Below are 17,626 nucleotides of genomic sequence, written 5' to 3'. Positions count from 1 at the left end.
GTGTGTATACTTATTGTATTTTTATTTGTATCGGTGCATGAATTCACAGGTGTGCTGCTGGTGATGGGTTTAACTCCATGGACAGTACATTATTGCAACAACGGCCACTGTGGCCACAAGTGACAAGTATGGAATAACGGTAAATGAAAGCAGCAGCACAGTATAACAGTATACAACTAGAAAAGAGTCATAAAGTTAGCAAACTGACTGTAATGTCAATCACACAGCACTATCTTTCTATGTCTTCAATTTTCATGTACAACCAAACATCATGATGAAAGCATGTTATTAAATTTAAATATATTTTATTATTCCCAGTATAAGTTGTGCATGTTTCAATGCCACACTAATATGTAATAATAACACAAGTAGACCTTTTTTTATTTTTTAAATAATTAAATATGTAAAAGTTTGTGCATGGCTTATGGTTATATCTCCCAGCTGGACGTGTATAGCTTAACAGGGAGCATCATTTTATGGAGCATTTCTAAGCACAGTGTTAGCTAATATCAATATTGTTAAATACCTGGAGATTTTAATGTGACAACTAAGCGTCAATATTGCTCTCAAAGCATCCAAAGCTTTGCTGTGTTTATGTGTGTGTGCATCCCTCAGACTCCGAAGAGGAATCTGAGCCTTATGTCCTAAGTAGAAAACATGGCTGCAAGTCTCTGTGCCAGCTGGCTCATGTCTCCTGGTGAAGTGAGGTGTGACAATAAATACAGACTCCTCACTAACAGCAAAGGTAGCCAAAGCAAATACAGGCACTAAACCTACTGCTGTGTTAAATTTCAGAACAGTCTTCATACCTGTGATATGTGATTCGCATTCATACGTACACCAGATGGTGTTTTATGTGCGTCTGATAATTTCTGCTATTCATCTTTAAATCTATAAAAATTAATGCAAATACAAACAAATACTACTAACATATACTAGTATTCAGCATGGCAGCAATGGAGGTATCTACAGTACTAAAGCTACTCCAATAACAGTGATTGTCACAAATCAGAATTTTGGTGTGTGAATGTTATTAAGGGTACAAAGAGTGTACTATTGCTACTTCACCCCTCAACTAGGTGACAATTCTGTGACTGAGTGATTATATTTAATGTTTGTATAATCTTTTTTATTTTGAAATAAAGGTGTTGGAGCTGAAGCACCATTTAGAGGCTAAAAATATATGTGTCTAGTAGGGCTACATGATGCTGGCCCGAAAATGGCCTGATGCCACAGACAAGGTGTTTTTGGGGAGGTTTTTCTCATCCAAATCAAGGGTATCAGGATAAAGGGTGATAGAGGGGGATTTGCAGCTATATAAATAAAAATTATTTGATTTCACTTGACATAAGGCATGGCCAGGGAACAACAATGCACAACAATTTATCGTCGTAATGTGTCACAGTAAAAGACAAGTGATTCTGCCTTTAGGACACGAGGCCCTGGAAAGACTAGTACGTCTAAATTTGTTTAGCTTTCTCTTGCCTAGTTGTGCTTTATGATGCTTCTGACATCAAAGTTGTTGCAGGTTGTGAAAGACTGCAAGCTATGATTGGTCGGGATTCAACATCTATTTGGCATGGCTCCAAGTCACTTACTCTGACATAGAGACCATCACAAAAGACATCAAATGTTGCGCAGTCTGATCCAGGCATAAGTCAGTTAGCGTTGCAGACTCATCTTTCAGATATGATTATCAAAGGTTGTAATGATGTTTACTAAAAACACTAGGCTATGCTCCAGATTGTCACAAAGCTAAAAGAGGTTTAAAATGTGCCAATTTGCCACATCAAGACTTAATAAATAGACCATGGTGGTTGGAGATGAAACTGCACCTCCTGCCTGGTTCGTGTTCCAGTTCTCAATTACAAGTCCTTCCCCTGGAAGGCGATCAGGTTGAAAGCTGTGTCCATAAACCTCTTCAGCTCATTCAGGTGGGTGGACTTGTTCCCTGTCGCAGGAGCAGCTGCAGGGTCCCGTCCCACATACCTGAAAGACACACTGAAGATTTGTCACCAGTGACTGGAGTTCTAATCCTTCAGCTGATTCTCTGAACAGATTTACCTCTATCATGTATGTATCAGATGACAAGTGAACAGAAATCCTTACCAAATGGGTTTCTTGTTGGCCACCACAGTGAGGAAACGTGGCCGGACGTAATCATAGTAGCCCATGTTCTTGTGCTCCTCCTGACACCAGACCAGCTCAGCGTTGGCATACTTCTCTACCTCTGCTCTGACCAGGTCAAACGGGAATGGAGAGATCTGATGGGGAAGCCGAAGAATAAGTGGAAGAAGACAAAATGGCATCACAGTGCACAAAATCCACAGTGTATGACATGCTCAGACAGAGGAGAGGGGTTAAACACCTGTTCAAGTCTGATGATGGCGATGTCTGTCTCCAATTTTTGCTGTTTCCTCTCTTTAACCAGTTCATAGTAGACTTTGCCAGTGCAGAAGATCACCCTCTTCACTTGGGCTGGGTTTTGACTCGCAGGGCTCTCGTCTGGAATCAACCTCTTGAATTTAGTGCCTGCAGACATTGAACATGATACGTTACCTACCACTGTACACCAACATATATCACAAATTCTTAGGTCACATTTTAGAGATAAAGTAAAACTCCACCTTTGGCGAGGTCATCAAAACTGGACCTTGCATCCGGATGCCTCAGCAGAGACTTTGGAGTGAAAATGATCAGCTATGAAAAAAAGGAAAAAGTTTTTATCAATGACAAACAACAGATTGATTCCATCATCCGTATCTTCATTGTGCGCTTTGAAAAAACTCTAAAGATAAAACTTTTTATCTCTTTTCACGCTAATTTGTTGCCACCATATAGTACACAACATCAGCATTGGGAAAACAAAACATTTCTTTAACAATCAAATAAATAAAACCCTTTCTGCTCAGCCGACCAAGTCCAGAATTTCAGAGTTTTTCATAAAAAACAAACAATATTATCCCCTATTGGCACCCTCGCTAATTTGCTCAGGAAGTAATTTTCTCATGCTCTGCGAAGCATTGCATTTATGTGCGACAGGGGATCAGTTAAGACATTCACTGTGGCTGAAAACTATGAGAGACTGAAAAGGAGCTGTGCATATACAAAAAAAGGAGAAATGCCAATGCTACATAAAAACACGCTAAAACTTCATGCCCAAACTAGTTCTACTTTAGGGGTTCAAAGTACTAATAAGGAACATACAGAACCACATTTGCACTGTAAATGAGTTAGGGTCTGTCATGATGAAGCAATGAACAAATATTAAGACATAACCCCAGTTTGTGCCTCTCATGTTTTCATATTTGAGTCTTTGATGTAATTCGAATAACAGATATGACCTGCTGTTTTCCTCAAAGATAAAAACAAGGCAAAATATTTTTAATGTTAGCAGGAAATAAGAGTTTTAAGACTCTAGAGGAAAGCAGTGGCTTATATGTGTGACTTCAATGTAATCTATGCAAAATTTCAAATGTAAAATTAATCATTACATGACAAGCACAAACTGAAGTCAAGCAAGACACAGATAAAATAGACGATGTTACCGGTTTTCTGAATGGCAGCAAAATCTGCCGTCTGATCACATGACAGTAGTTAGCAGGCGTGGAGCAGTTGACCACAATCCAGTTACAGTCGTACAGCTGCTGGACTTCAAAATCTCCATTGAACTCCTTTGTAAAAAATATATATATATATTACAAAGGAATTATAAAGGTAATTGACTCTGAAAACAGAAATTAAACTTTATGTAGACAAAATTACAGAGTTATAGTATTGGTTGCAGCAATGTTTTTTTCTCATGATTGGGCAGGAGATGTACAGTAGTGCACTGTGTCTCTCTCTCTCTCTCACTCACACACACACACTCACTCACAAACACAGGACAGAAAATGTTAATCCCTTACTATGCTCCCACTAATAGTTTGATCAATATCCCATTTGAAGATTAATCTGGTAAGCTTCTGCTGATACAGCCCACTGTGGTTCCCTCCTTGGATGTTCCCTCATACCAGCTCACCCCTGGGACCTGAGTTACTGCTGAATACCGACGCTTTGGAGGCCATAATGAAGAGACCTTTCAGTTCTAGAGAAATTTGCAATCATCACTTAAGCCATCACTTAAGTGGTCATGACATCAGCATAACCAAAAAAACAGAAATCTATTGGATGTTAACTGCAGCACACTGTGTGGCTACTTTGGCATATATCATTAAGTAATGATGTTCCTCAAATGGGTAACCATTTGAGCCATAATGTAAATTGTACATGTGAACATACAGGGAAGTGATCGGGATCATCTTTGCTCATTTGCAGAAAGCGTTCAGGTCGAGCTGATGAATGTTCTGGGCCCTGAGGACAAAAGAGCAAGACACTTGATGACAAAATGGAAGAAGAATCCCACTAAAACATATATTCCAAATAATGACATTGGCCTACTTGTTTAATTTTCTAAAGCAGTATTTCCTGGTTTATTTTCAATTCTCACCATTCCTTCCATCCCATGTGGCAGCAGTAGGACAATACCATTGTTGCGGACCCACTTGGCCTGGCCCGGGCTGATGAACTGATCAATGATACACTGGGCTGTGTTGTGGAAGTCTCCGAACTGGGCCTCCCAGAGGATCAGAGCATTCGGACTGGCCATGGCAAAGCCAAGCTCAAAACCTGAAGTCATCATTACACAGATGACTGTCACATGTCACATTACACTACAAAATGACTTAGTATAGCATGCTGTGTGACCATAGTGGCTTCAGTCTTACCTAGCACTCCATACTCTGATAAGGAGCTGTTGCAGACAGTATACAGAGCCTGGTTAGCCCACAGGTGGTTCATGGGAACACAGATACGTTTGTCCACCTCTTGGTCGTGCAGAACATGATGACGGTGACTGCAAAACATAAGATAGGCAGAGGCTATGCTAATAATGCTAATAGCATGCTAACATTAACACCAAAGTCATTGGGATTCATTCTCTGGGGACCATGGCAATCCATCCAATAGTTGTTGAGATATTTAAGCATGTACCAAAGTGGAATGACTGGCTGAGAGAAAGACAGACAGGCCAACACTGCCATCCCTAGAAACATGCTAAAAAAAAAAAAAAAAAAATCACTGTTGTGCTAAGTCATCCATTTGTGTATAGTACTTAAAAAGATTGTGGAGCGTAAAAAAATAAATCATCTGTTACTAAGAGAGCATATGTATCACATTTAGCTGAAATTAATGGATATAAATAAAAACAACCACACTAACCAATTTAAGAGGCTGTGACACATGTTGTATACAAAAACAAAGTGTGTTATTTATAACTGCAGAACAATATTGCCACAAATGATTTTCAGGACTTTAAGCTGTCTTAAATGATGGTGGTGAAAACTACAGGTTTTCTAGGGCAACAGGATTTATTTAAAAGGTTCTTAACCCAGTTGATGCAGGGTAAAACACACGCAAGCAGTACGTGTTCTGGCCCACAAAGGCACTCCATGAAGAGTACCCTCCTCTCTCTTCATCTTCAGTCTCTATGAGGCCCAACAAGAGTTGATGGGAGCAAAGAGCCAAGCGTTAACAAGCTCTGCCAGTCCGCTCACTCCCAGTGTAGGAATCAGCCTTCAAAGCTAGCACGATCAGACAATCACTTAAACCCCTTTAACATCACTTTAATGACATCTACACACACACATACACTCAGACACACACACACACACACACACACACACACACACACACACACACACACACACAGTGCTACAGGTTATGTAATGGTCAGGCGGAAGAACTGCAGGAAATAACCAAAACCTATTGATTATTATCTTGAATGTGATATATTACCTCCTAGAAGACTGGATGATCGTGATTTGAGTCCTTTGAATAATATCATCCATAATTCCGGACTAATGAGTACACATAATGTACTGCCTAATTGTTTTGTTTGATCCTTGTTCCACATTTGCAGGATATACACTTTCTCTTCAAGAAATCCTTTGATGAAAAACAAAATCAAGAGCATCCAGCATTAATTGAGGTAACACACATAATTTCATGTTTCATTTTCTCAATCCACTCGCACACAATCCAAAGAGGACCCCAAAACCTCACGAGAATGAGGTCTTTCTCTGGGATTGCCTCATGAACCTCTCTCTCTTCTTTCATATACACAAAAACACACACACACTTTCTCTGCCTGGGGGCCCCATTAGTCAGGGAAAGGGGTGCACGGCGCAGCGCAGCGCATGCAACCGACCCAAACACAACGACTGAATCCATTAGTCCACGCTGTTACGTACATCACAGAAACGCAAGCATGCTCACTCAACTGTAACATGCCAATATGCTCAGTTCCTAAGAACTATGAAGGGAAGAAGAGTAGTGGGGGATGAAAAAAGTGTAACTGGGAGGAGGAAAAAAGCAATAAAGGGTGGTGGTAAAAGGACTAAAGTATAGCTGAAGTACGATGACAAAGAAAGCTTGTGGACTCTCAACTGACACAGAAGAGGATTTAAATAAACAGCAGGTGATACAGAGATGAAGGGTAGATGTAGTGTTTGACTGCTGTCATTTTTTCCAGGCAGGCAAATTACCCTGCTGAAGAGGACAGCGGACGGGGAGAAGTAGATGTCAGTGGTAAATGCGAGGCAAAAGAAAAAGCCCCGTAGCCTCTGGTTAGTTAGTGTGATGTATGCTGCTGTGAGCTGAGGGGGGTGGGGTGGTGTCAGTGAAGATGGGCTGGTGGAGAAATGATAGGGGACAGACGAGACAGGCGCAGTGAAAGGGGGAGCTGGTTTTGTTCATGTGTCACTTGTTCCCTCCATACCATGACAACACCATGTGGGCTTCACAGTTCCCAGGAGACTGATGACGTCTTCTGTCAGACTCCCTATCGATATACTATACATCACAATATAGCAAATGTATGCAAAATCACATATAAAATGAAAAAATGATTTTCAAAACAATGAACTGTGCTCCAGTGTTGTACATTACATGAGAAAAAACTCTAAATACATATCAACATTCAAGATATGATTTAGCTGAAAACTGATCAGCAATTATATTTAATTAGCACCCAGCCCTACATAATGGTAAGGAAAGATAAAGCTTATGAGTTAAGTGAGTTCATTGAGTGAGTGGAGAGACTGTGACTTCAGTAACTTCACTTGAGGATCCATTAGCACAGCAGAGCTGCACACTGGTCAACAGTAGGAGACTATGGTGGCAGTGGGAGCTCCTTCTGGTGTGAGAGCATTAATACAAGAAGGCACAGAGGTTTAAAGAAGATTCATATAGATCCTTGTAAAGCCAACATTGAGTTTTCAGTTGTGTTGACATGGACTCACCTAAAGGTGCCCCGCTCTACATCCTGCCCGCTGAGTCGTACATGGATGCCATCTTTTAGAAGGGAACCAAAAGCCATGTACTCTCCTAGAGCCCAGTCCATCTGCCGATTCTTCACCAGGTCAGCCCGACCACGCAGGATACGAGACACACCTGGAGAACACACATACACAGATAGAGGAACAAAAATGAAACCAAGTGATATCTTAGTAGAGCACTGGGGAAGAGAGTGTAAAACACAATGGACTGATGTATTGTATTGTAAATAACATTAAAAACCCCTGTGGCAGTTTTAATTGCTAATGCGTGAGCCAAATCAGCTGTGCAGGCCAAATACCTGCTGTTAGGAAAGGATGTGTTTACAGGTGAACTGCTTTAATTGACTTAATATCATCCCTGTAGACAAAAAAAAGAAGTAACTGTGGCACTGAGGTTTATGTGTTTTATGGATGTTTATCATATCATTCAGCAGAATGTATCCCATATTGTTTTGCAGTAATTTGAGCTCTTCTGTCATTGGGTAGATTTTTAGCACAGTATATCAGTATTACTACTACCATCAGCATTACCATGACTATTAGCCTGTCTCTCTATTCTAGTCTCCAGCACAAAGCAACTAAACTCACCAGGATGGATCTTAAAATCTTCCAGAGGCACTGAGCTGGCTGTCTGGCCAATGTGCTGCAAAACCTCCTCATCCAGTCCTGTGGGGACACAGCTCATGCTCTTGGGCTCTCCCTCTGCTGTGAAGAAATCTACAGAGAGAGACAGCTTCACTCCAGCAGGAACAGAGAGTATTCACAGAAAAAGCAGCCAATCAAAAGAAAAAAAAAACTTGAATAACTGGGTTTCAAAGGGACAATTTACCTGGCCAGGGGGAGTCGAGCCAGTGTCGAATGTGTAAAATCTTTTCATCCTTGGAGCTGGTGTATGCCTCCTCACATATCTTGTCATATTTGGCAACTTCTTCCTGCAACCACATTTTGTCATGTGTGATAGGGACAATGAAAAATGCCACATATTAACTGATGCACAGTTTGTTTACTTCAATTAGAGGACTACAGCTGACTAACCGAAACTGTGTGTAGCTGAGACAGAGAGAAAGAGATATGAGGGGAGGAAAAAGGTCTCCACCAGCAGTAATGGTTCTGCCTTGATATATTACAAATGGGCTTTTGCAAGAGTCCAAATAGCAGGCCACACAACAGAAAACAATGTCCATCAAAAACCAGGAACTAGCACACCAGAGAGGTGCTGCAGTATTTCTCTGACATGTGGTATAAAAAAAAAAATTTAGAATGGATGTTACAATCAAATTTCTGTTTTGGATGAAGAACCTGAGCAATTGCATTGAATGGCGCCAGAATCTGAGATATACTTCAACTTCATTGAGCAATATATACTCTATGTGAAGAATTGTGAGGCAAGGTGATTGAAATGAGGCAGTAAATTGAAACTCAAATACAGCAGCGCAGGCACAACGTATTCACTCGAAGGCTAGGGTAATATCTAAGTGTGATTTAAAGCACAAAGTCCAGCGATGGTGATACCAAATAAAACAGCATACAGTAGCAGCTACCAATATACAGTATATTTAACAAGAGCAAACAGTGTTAGATCACAAACCTCAAATTCCTGCAGCGTCACCACTCCCTCAGCAATGAGCTTGTCAGAGTACTTTTTCAGCACATGCTCCTGCCGACGGATCTGTTTGTACATCAGCGGCTGAGTGAACATGGGCTCATCCATCTCATTGTGGCCAAACCGCCTGTAAGAAACCTGTAAATACACACACACCTCAAAAACAGAGGCTGTGTCTAATTGTGTTTCCTGTCAATCCATTAACACCCGGCTGTGACTAACCAGGTCAATGACGACATCCTTGTTGAAGGTGGATCTCCACTCTGCAGCCACCCGGCACACGTACATGACAGCCTCTGGGTCATCGGCATTCACATGGAAGATGGGTGCATTGACAACCCGAGCCACATCAGTGGGGTAGGGGGAGGAGCGGGCCACTCGAGGGTCTGTAGTGAAGCCAATCTGAGAGACAACAATCATACGCCAAAATTAGAGCCTAGAATCGCATACAAAATGATGTTCAGTACAACAAAATACAACAAAAACACAAAATCACGTCTTCACATCATGCAATTCCACCATCCAGCCCCAGTTATTAGTATTAATAGTTGCAGAAGTAATAATAGCACTAGTAGTAGAAGTATAGCAGTAAGATCATTAGCAATAGTATTAGTATTACTGACATAACTGTTAGCATGTGAGCAAATTATAAAATATATGCATGTTACTGTGACACTGAACTCTCCACTACCTGGTTGTTGACCACCACATGGATTGTACCATGTGTGGTGTAGGAAGGGAGCTCACTTAGGTGGAAAGTCTCATACACAACACCTTGTCCAGCAAAAGCAGCATCACCATGTATCAAGATGGACATCACCTGGAAAAATCACATCATAGACTCAACAGGACAGAGTAACACATCTGTGTATCTCTTGTGCAAAAATCTACATTTACAACACCAAACACAAAATAAGCCCCCATGTACCTGGTACAATAAATGTTACCTTATTTCCCTGAGTGTCTCCTCTGTAGAACTGTTCAGCTTTGGCCTTGCCCTGAACCACTGGATCCACTGCCTCCAGGTGGGAGGGGTTTGCCATGAGTGACAGCGTGATGTTCTTGTCTGTCTCACGGTTGATCCTCTCGTGGTACATCCCAAGGTGGTATTTGACATCGCCAGACCCCTACAGGTGTAGAAAAGGTTATGAAATAAAGCATCAGTTGTATCTCCAGAATGCTTTCTGATACTTTTCACACATCAGCAGTTCCCTCACCTCATCAGCGGCCTCTAACTTGGGGTCAAACTGACAGAAGATCTGATCCAGCTCCTTACGGATCACATTGGCCAAGACATTCAGTCGGCCCCTGGAAGTAGAGTTTACAAAGTCTACATCAAACATGGAAGGGTGAGAATTAGCTGCATGCATAGATTGAACTGAGAGGGGAATACACGGTACCGATGAGGCATTCCCATGATCACACTGTCGACGCCTGCAGTGCTCGACTTGTCAATAATGGTTTTAAGAGCAGGGATTAGAACTTCACAGCCCTCCAGACCAAAACGTTTCTCTGATGACCACTTTCTGGCCAGGAAGTCCTCAAACCTAGACATAAAGAAGTTCAGATGAAGGGTTCATTAATGTTTTTGCTACTAACAGATTACTGACTGATAATGATGATAACTAATGCTCCATTACAAAAAACAATTTTTGCAACAATACTATGATGGTTTAGAGAACTTGTATATGCAAATTTATCTCAGTACCATTGTGTGTGTGTGTTAATAGGAATGATAACACTGCAACAGCACAGAACAAGCAAGAATACAATACAAATAACAATATGCACAGCAGTAGGCAGATCACTTCCAGGAACCTCCCGTGACTTCTTGGATCATTTATCAAAGATGGAAATGAGCTCACATGAAGAATAGGACATTTATCTTTCCAAATATATGCGTCTACAAGAGTTTTGTTTATATTATGTGAGTCTCTGATGTGAGCTATAACTAAAAGTGAGGTATTATGCTGTCATCAACGTGTAAGTCAGTAGATGTTTATTCATTGCTGACCGTGTGGATCTGATCAGGCGGGCAAGCAAAGTTCTCTTGTCAGCATTAGTGGACTGCATGATTCCCGGAGTCTCAAATTTCTGACGAATCCACTGACACTGGTCCATGTTGTTAATGAACATAAACTCGACCCCTATGTGACCACAGTAGGATGTCTGAAAAAGAAGAGATTAAAAAAAAATCCATGATACGGTGTTATGGCTTTCCCCCATCATTAGACACATGCATGGACACAAACACACAAACAAAATACCTCTAGTCTGCATATGATTTCTCGAAGAGGAAGAGTAGTGTTTTCTCCTCCGATGAAGGTGGTGGGAGGCAGTTGAAAGCTCCTATCCAAGTCAGACTCATCAAGACCATAGAAACCTATGGTAACCATGTGAAACACAAGTTTGATTAAGACTTTCGAGACTGGCCACATGACCACATGATTGGCCCTGAGCACATATTTCATGTCTTGACAAGTAATTTCTTTATTTATTCATATTTATCAATTGCAATTACATTTTGGTGCAGTACCTTACTGTAGAGGAAGGAAGCTGTTAACTTCCAGGCAGAACTATTCTAATGCAATTCAACAGGACTTAAGAAAATCCAAGGATTCAAACAAAGGAACACCCAGAACAAATCCTTTTCAGGACAACAACATTCATAACACAAAGACCTGCCTTCAGCCAAGTTTAATTAATGACGATTGTCAAGATCTTAAGTTTTGCAATTTCTTCTGATGGCAGCAGAGCTGAGCGTGTGACCAATACTAAGAAGTATAAAAATGTTTTATTATGATTACTGAAATATTTGGTATGTGTTTGATCACATACCAAATATTTACAGAGAAAGGTTTAAGTCATTTATGAAACATGAATGCCAAAAAATCATTGGTTCCAGCTTCTCCAAAAGTGAAGATTTGCTGATTTGATCTGTTTTGCACCATTGTTAAATGATTCCTTTGGGTTTTGGACTGTTGGTCGGGCAAAACAAGCAATGTGAAGACATCACCATGGGCTTTGTGAAATTGTGATGGCCATTTTTCACAACTTTTTGACATTTTAAAGACTAAATAATTAATGCTTTGACTGAAAAAATTAGAACCAACGGATTAATTGATCATGAAAATAATTGTTACCTGCAGCCCTAGCTGAGACTGCAATTTCCCTGAAAGGGTTTTTTTTTGTTTCATTGCTCCCTGCAAACTTAGAGCATAAGTGAATTAACTTAAATTTTGATCCAAGCAAATTTGTTTTTGATGGCACAAACTATGAAAATAAAGCTTGGCTATGAAATAAAAATGATTATCGAGGATTTGTAGACAGTACAATAGCAGGACCTGTGGAGATACAGCATCAGTATCAGCAGCCCCGCATAGGTTTCTGTGCTGACAAAGCCCACCTGAGTGAGCTGGTCAAGCTCAAGATCGCAGGCAACATAAGAGGAGACAGGTGCAAATCATATTAGGAACATAGCAAAGACAAAGGGGGCCAAGAATAGACTCTTGTACTATCAGCTGACCAAATAAGAGGCCACGGAGGCTGTCATTAGCTTTCATTAAGGAGCTATAGCCCTGGTGACAGTACATAATGCAACGCTATGTCCTGAGACACACTGATCACTGATTATAGAAACAATGTCTCTCTCTCTCTTCTCTTTACTGGCTATTACTGTAGACTTCGATCGCTTTCTGTTGCTGTCCCGCACCCACCGATCCTCTGTCTGCTAAATGAAATGGAGAATGACAAAAGCTAGGCCTGAGATTAATGACAGCATTAGGCTGACCAACCCTGATATTGGCAGAGAACGTGATGGGGCCTTTTATACTGGAATACCACTTACACGCTTGGGTCTGATGAGTTATGCAACCATGGACCAGAGATTTGTGTATAGATGCACATGTATGTACTGTACAAACCCTCAAAGGGATACAGAAATGTTACTGAAATAAAGTGCAGGAAAAATACCAATCAGATATTTTCATTATGAGGCAAATAAAGCTTTTGAAGTAAGCCCGCTAATGAGAATAATATGCTTAGGAAATCCTTATGCACGACAAGTATCATGAGGTAATTAGAAGAAAGGACTTCTATAATAGGAATCTATTCAGCATATATACTGCCTGTGGATTAACTCCATATGCCTTTAGTTGGGAAAGGGGGATAAAATAAGGAGTTCTATGCCTCTTCTGTACAAAGTCTTACTTACTTACTAATTACTGTAGACGTGCATTTAGATGACAAACTTGTGTCTTTGTATCAGTGTTTCAAGAACAATTTTACAAATTTCTTTTATTTTGACATGTATTTTTGAAATTCTACAGCCTGATTTACATGGGTTTCATGGTTTCAAGTTATGAAACAACCTCAGTAAATGAAAAACAATGAAGACAATCGACTCAAGACAACAAGAAGAAGACAAAAATCTTCCTCTTTTCACAATTTAGAATCTTGGTAGGTGTTTGCCTGGGATGATTACAACAGTTGTGAAGCTCACCTAATTTATCAATGGTGGTGATCAGGTCAGAAGGAACAAAAGAGTCCAGGTCAGCCTCCAGGATTCCCAGAGGGTCTAACTGGGCAACATGGTGACCACGAATCTGCGACAGAGATGTGAAGGAGGAGGGAGAAAATATGAGATGAGGAGAATCAGAGAAAGAGAAAAGTGACAGGCAGCAGAGAATAAGAGACAGCAAGGAGCTGCGATCATGATGCAGGTTCAGATCATGCTGAGTATGAACATCTTGAGAATAAGCTAACACTCAGTTACAGGTCAACCTTCTGAGAAAATAGCCCCATAGGAGTAGTCTATGTACACACACGCACACACACATACATACCCATCAGGACTGCAACAAGCTGGGAATAAAAGCTTTGCCAAAAGACAGAATTTAATAAATCCCTTGGATAGTTCCTCGAATTAATTTGAGGGCGAAGGGAAATGTTACCACCTGTTATGTTTAAGTAGTCTCTTTGATATTTCCATTTTCAAAAAGCAGCTGGGGTAAGTAGGTTAGAGTTAATCTTGCAATTTGCATAACCTCGTGCAGTGGCAAACTAATTGTATATTCCTTTTAATACAAGGACACACAGTATAAACAGCTTTCATTGCCAGTTGCATCTGTTTTGGCAAGTCAAGTGGATTTTGTTTGATGCATTTTTCACACATGCGTATACAAATAGTTGAGGTAGATGACATCTTAATTCTGTACAGACACTGCATTAAGATTTAAATGGATGCCCATGAGATATGTGATCAGTATTTTAATTTGTAAATAACTAACATCATACAAGCTGATAGCTGGTGTGTGTGTGTGTGTGTGTGTGTGTGTGTGTGTGTGTGTCTCACAGCTGGGACGGGTGAGTGTGGAGTACCTGGTAGGCTCTAATGAGAGTGTGCACAGCCAGGTGGTCCTCCACCACTTTCTGTGCCATGTCTGGTGAGTGGGACAGCACTCGGCCCTGAAGCAGAGCAGAGGGGCGTCTCTCACCCGCCTCGCCAGACAGACTGGTGGCCTGGATGTTACGGAAGAATGCGTCCCAAGACTAGAGCACAGAGAAAGACAGATCCAGCAGAGGCAAGCAGGTCCATCGCAAACATGGACCAAAGTATCTCTGCTGCTTACTGACAGCTAGGTTGGGGGATGACAGGACAGTGAAAGGCTGGACGGGAGTCCAGGACACTGAGCTACCAGCACACCCTAGTGCACATTTATTTAGTGCCCTCTGGCTGAACTGTAGTTCACGACCAACACTGGGAACAGCAGTTAATTTTAATTTAGCTGCTAAACCAACTCTGTTGTTGTTCCCTCTGCAAGTATCCATTCATGGGCAAAAAACCAAAAACAAACTTATATTCAATATTACATTATTTTGATTTCATTATTATTATTCACTTAGGCCTATGTGGGAAGAAGCGGCACATGTTGCACACTGTTACCTCGTGGACGTTTTTATGATCCTCCAGCCAGGCAAAGTACATCTCCTCCACATAGCTGGAGCTACTGACCACCGCTGAGAGGACAGGCGCAGACCCGGAGGAGCAGCCTCTCCTGGGATCAACCCAGCGCCTGGTCGGGCCCCCTCCCCACCCTCGCAGCCACTGACTCCCCCCAACACACCCGCCCCTCACCACACCCGCCAACGCCCGAAACTGACTCATGGCTAGAGAGACAAAGTGAAAGAGAAAGTTGGGGGTTAGAGAGAGTGAACAATTAGGCCTTCAAATACAGGCATCTCGGTTGTTTGATTGACAATCATTTTTTGCAGAAAAAAGTGTGCATGACTGGGTTTGACGTCGCAGTTTTATTACAAAACATCCTCTGAATGAGGATTTTCTGAATGTCACACATCAAACAACATTCCAGCTGCTTAAACTGATTGTAGGTTTTGCACAGAGCGCATATTGCACTTAACGGGGACTAGTCTATAATTGCACACGGGCTCGTTATGGGCGAAATGACCTTTCATCGTATATTTTCGATGGGAATTCCACTGATCGAAGCAGCATGTAGCCTACTTAATGTAAGATATCAGCAAGAGTAGGCTACTGGCACGTAACGGCCTGTGCGTGCTTCTGCGCAAAGTCTCTCCAGCTGCAAAAAGCGTGTAACCGCGAACAGCCAAGTATGACGGTGTAGCCTACTACTGCAGTATCTACCCGCTGCTACAGCTTCCTCACCTTTTCCTGCAGGACGCTTTACATGCGCCTTTAGGCTACAGTGCCGACATAGGTGTCAAAACATCGCCGATTTCATTCTGGGTCTGCTACGCTTTGCCTGGACCACTAATCTCTCAACGTCACCATAAATCCTCATAATCTCCCCTCAGCTACGCCATCGGAAAAGCGCGGTATCACGGGAAATAGGACAGTGCTTTAAAGCGTCACCTACGCTATATTTCTAGAAATTACATTTACCTTAGACTGCACCGCTCTTTGACTCTATTGTCATCGCCGAAAGGTGTAGGACAGGTATCAGTGAAGGTGACACAGATCCGTGTGGCTTGACACGCCCCCCCCTCCCTTCCCTTCTCCTGCACAGCGAGCAGCACCCAAGGGTGCCGGTGGTGCCTAGGTAACAGCCAAACAGACAGCTCAGGAAGACAGAGAAAGGAAAACAATCATCAAACTTAATTATATTTAAGAACTATTCTTAAATAATACAATTTATAAAAAGATCAGAAATCAATTTAATATTGTGATTGTGGTGTTTTGTTTATAACAGCAATCGATTTTATAATCAGAATACTTACCCCTGCACACACTTTTCATCCAGACAGGTCATTTTTTCCCCTCTAAATTACATCACACATATGTCTTTCCCCTCAGTGTTAATTATATAAGCCAATTAAACTTTTATAAAGGCTGAACATGAGTCATTTGAGCAAGTGGTTTCAGATTGATGGGCTTCTACCATGAGTGGGTTAAACAATAAGATAATTGGCCCTCCCCCCAACCTTTCCCTTATCCAGATTTTCATCATTCATACTTGCTGGCACAGAAGGAACAGCACTATCAGTCATGACAAAACGAAATGAAAAGGGGAAAATGGAGTGGGCACGAGTTGCAAGAGGATCTACCAGACAGAACAGTGTAGGTCTAAATATCAGAGCATCATTATGTGTGTGTTTTTTTTTAAACTGGTGATCTTTGTTCAAACCACCATTTTAACACCAAAATGTCTAATTTAACCATTAAAATATTTATTCACATGACCCACAGCATACTGTAATCAAACACTAAAAGAAAATGTTTTCACCCATGCCAAGAATATATTCACTATGCTTTAACTCAAAAACAACACACAACTACGCTCTGTGTTACCTGAAAGAGCCCCTCCTTTTTCATTATTTCCATTTGTGTTTGTTGCTGCTCTCCGGCTGACCTGGTGAACGTAGGGTCAGGCAATTATGAACTGAAATGCCATTTTGATGTCGTGACTTTGCTGCCTGACAAAGATCGAGTGAAGACCAGTTGCTTTCTGGCATTTTATTAATAGTGTTCATCGATGAAAAGACCTGTGCAGCCGGGTAACATTATGGGCTTGGTGTTAAATTACATCCTGTTTAGAATAATTACATCACTAAACAGGACAAAAGTGGACCAGCTGCTCAGTGTTGGAAACATTTCTTGTGTATGGGGAAATTAAGTGGCAATTCTCTAACCTCATATTTCTGGTGACATAAATTGTTGTTGAAATGTGAATAACGAAATAAGTCATCGTTGTTGTTGACTATGATTATTCATTTGCAGGATTTGTAGGATTTGCCTGGCAAGTTCAGTCAATGCTGTGTCCAAATAAATCTTTGATTCAATCCAGGAGGGACCAGTAACCTAAATAAAGTTCACGTCCAGGTGACCCACGCTCATGGCAGCTATCAACAGCTAGGTCTGCCAAACCAAATTGGCTTTGCACACGAGTCCACAGCTCATCTGGTCAATGCCGGGCTCAGTACAAAAAGCGGGAGAAGCAGATCATGTGTAATCCACTTATCGTAGCCAAGCCTACACACCATTTATGGAAGTCCACGTCATGAGGTTATTTAGGAACCCTAATTCATCTAATAAAGCATGTTTGGAGGCAGAATCAAATTTGTCTGAAAGCCCTCGGTACACGTGCTATTACAAAAATCAATCACATTT

At 41.3% G+C, this 17,626-nt stretch overlaps 1 protein-coding gene across 1 annotated transcript; it reads right to left on the bottom strand.

Moving 5' to 3' along the window:
• Window positions 1-5: 5 nt before the first annotated feature.
• ogdhl (oxoglutarate dehydrogenase L) lies at window positions 6-16,813 on the bottom strand. Its single transcript, XM_044213718.1, has 22 exons — window positions 14,924-16,813; window positions 14,359-14,529; window positions 13,481-13,583; window positions 11,247-11,362; window positions 10,994-11,148; window positions 10,380-10,526; window positions 10,197-10,287; window positions 9,927-10,106; window positions 9,671-9,799; window positions 9,202-9,381; window positions 8,965-9,117; window positions 8,206-8,308; window positions 7,965-8,093; window positions 7,341-7,491; window positions 4,767-4,894; window positions 4,490-4,668; window positions 4,282-4,353; window positions 3,549-3,674; window positions 2,628-2,700; window positions 2,369-2,532; window positions 2,110-2,264; window positions 6-1,989 (listed from the first exon to the last, which is right to left on the bottom strand). The coding sequence occupies exons 1-22, from the start codon at window positions 15,143-15,145 to the stop codon at window positions 1,866-1,868; spliced, it is 3,051 nt and encodes a 1,016-aa protein (XP_044069653.1). The 5' UTR covers window positions 15,146-16,813; the 3' UTR covers window positions 6-1,865.
• Window positions 16,814-17,626: the final 813 nt, after the last annotated feature.

This window comes from Siniperca chuatsi, linkage group LG11 (assembly GCF_020085105.1).
Source record: "Siniperca chuatsi isolate FFG_IHB_CAS linkage group LG11, ASM2008510v1, whole genome shotgun sequence".
Taxonomy (NCBI): domain Eukaryota; kingdom Metazoa; phylum Chordata; class Actinopteri; order Centrarchiformes; family Sinipercidae; genus Siniperca; species Siniperca chuatsi.
This window is presented reverse-complemented; position numbering and strand designations above follow the sequence as displayed.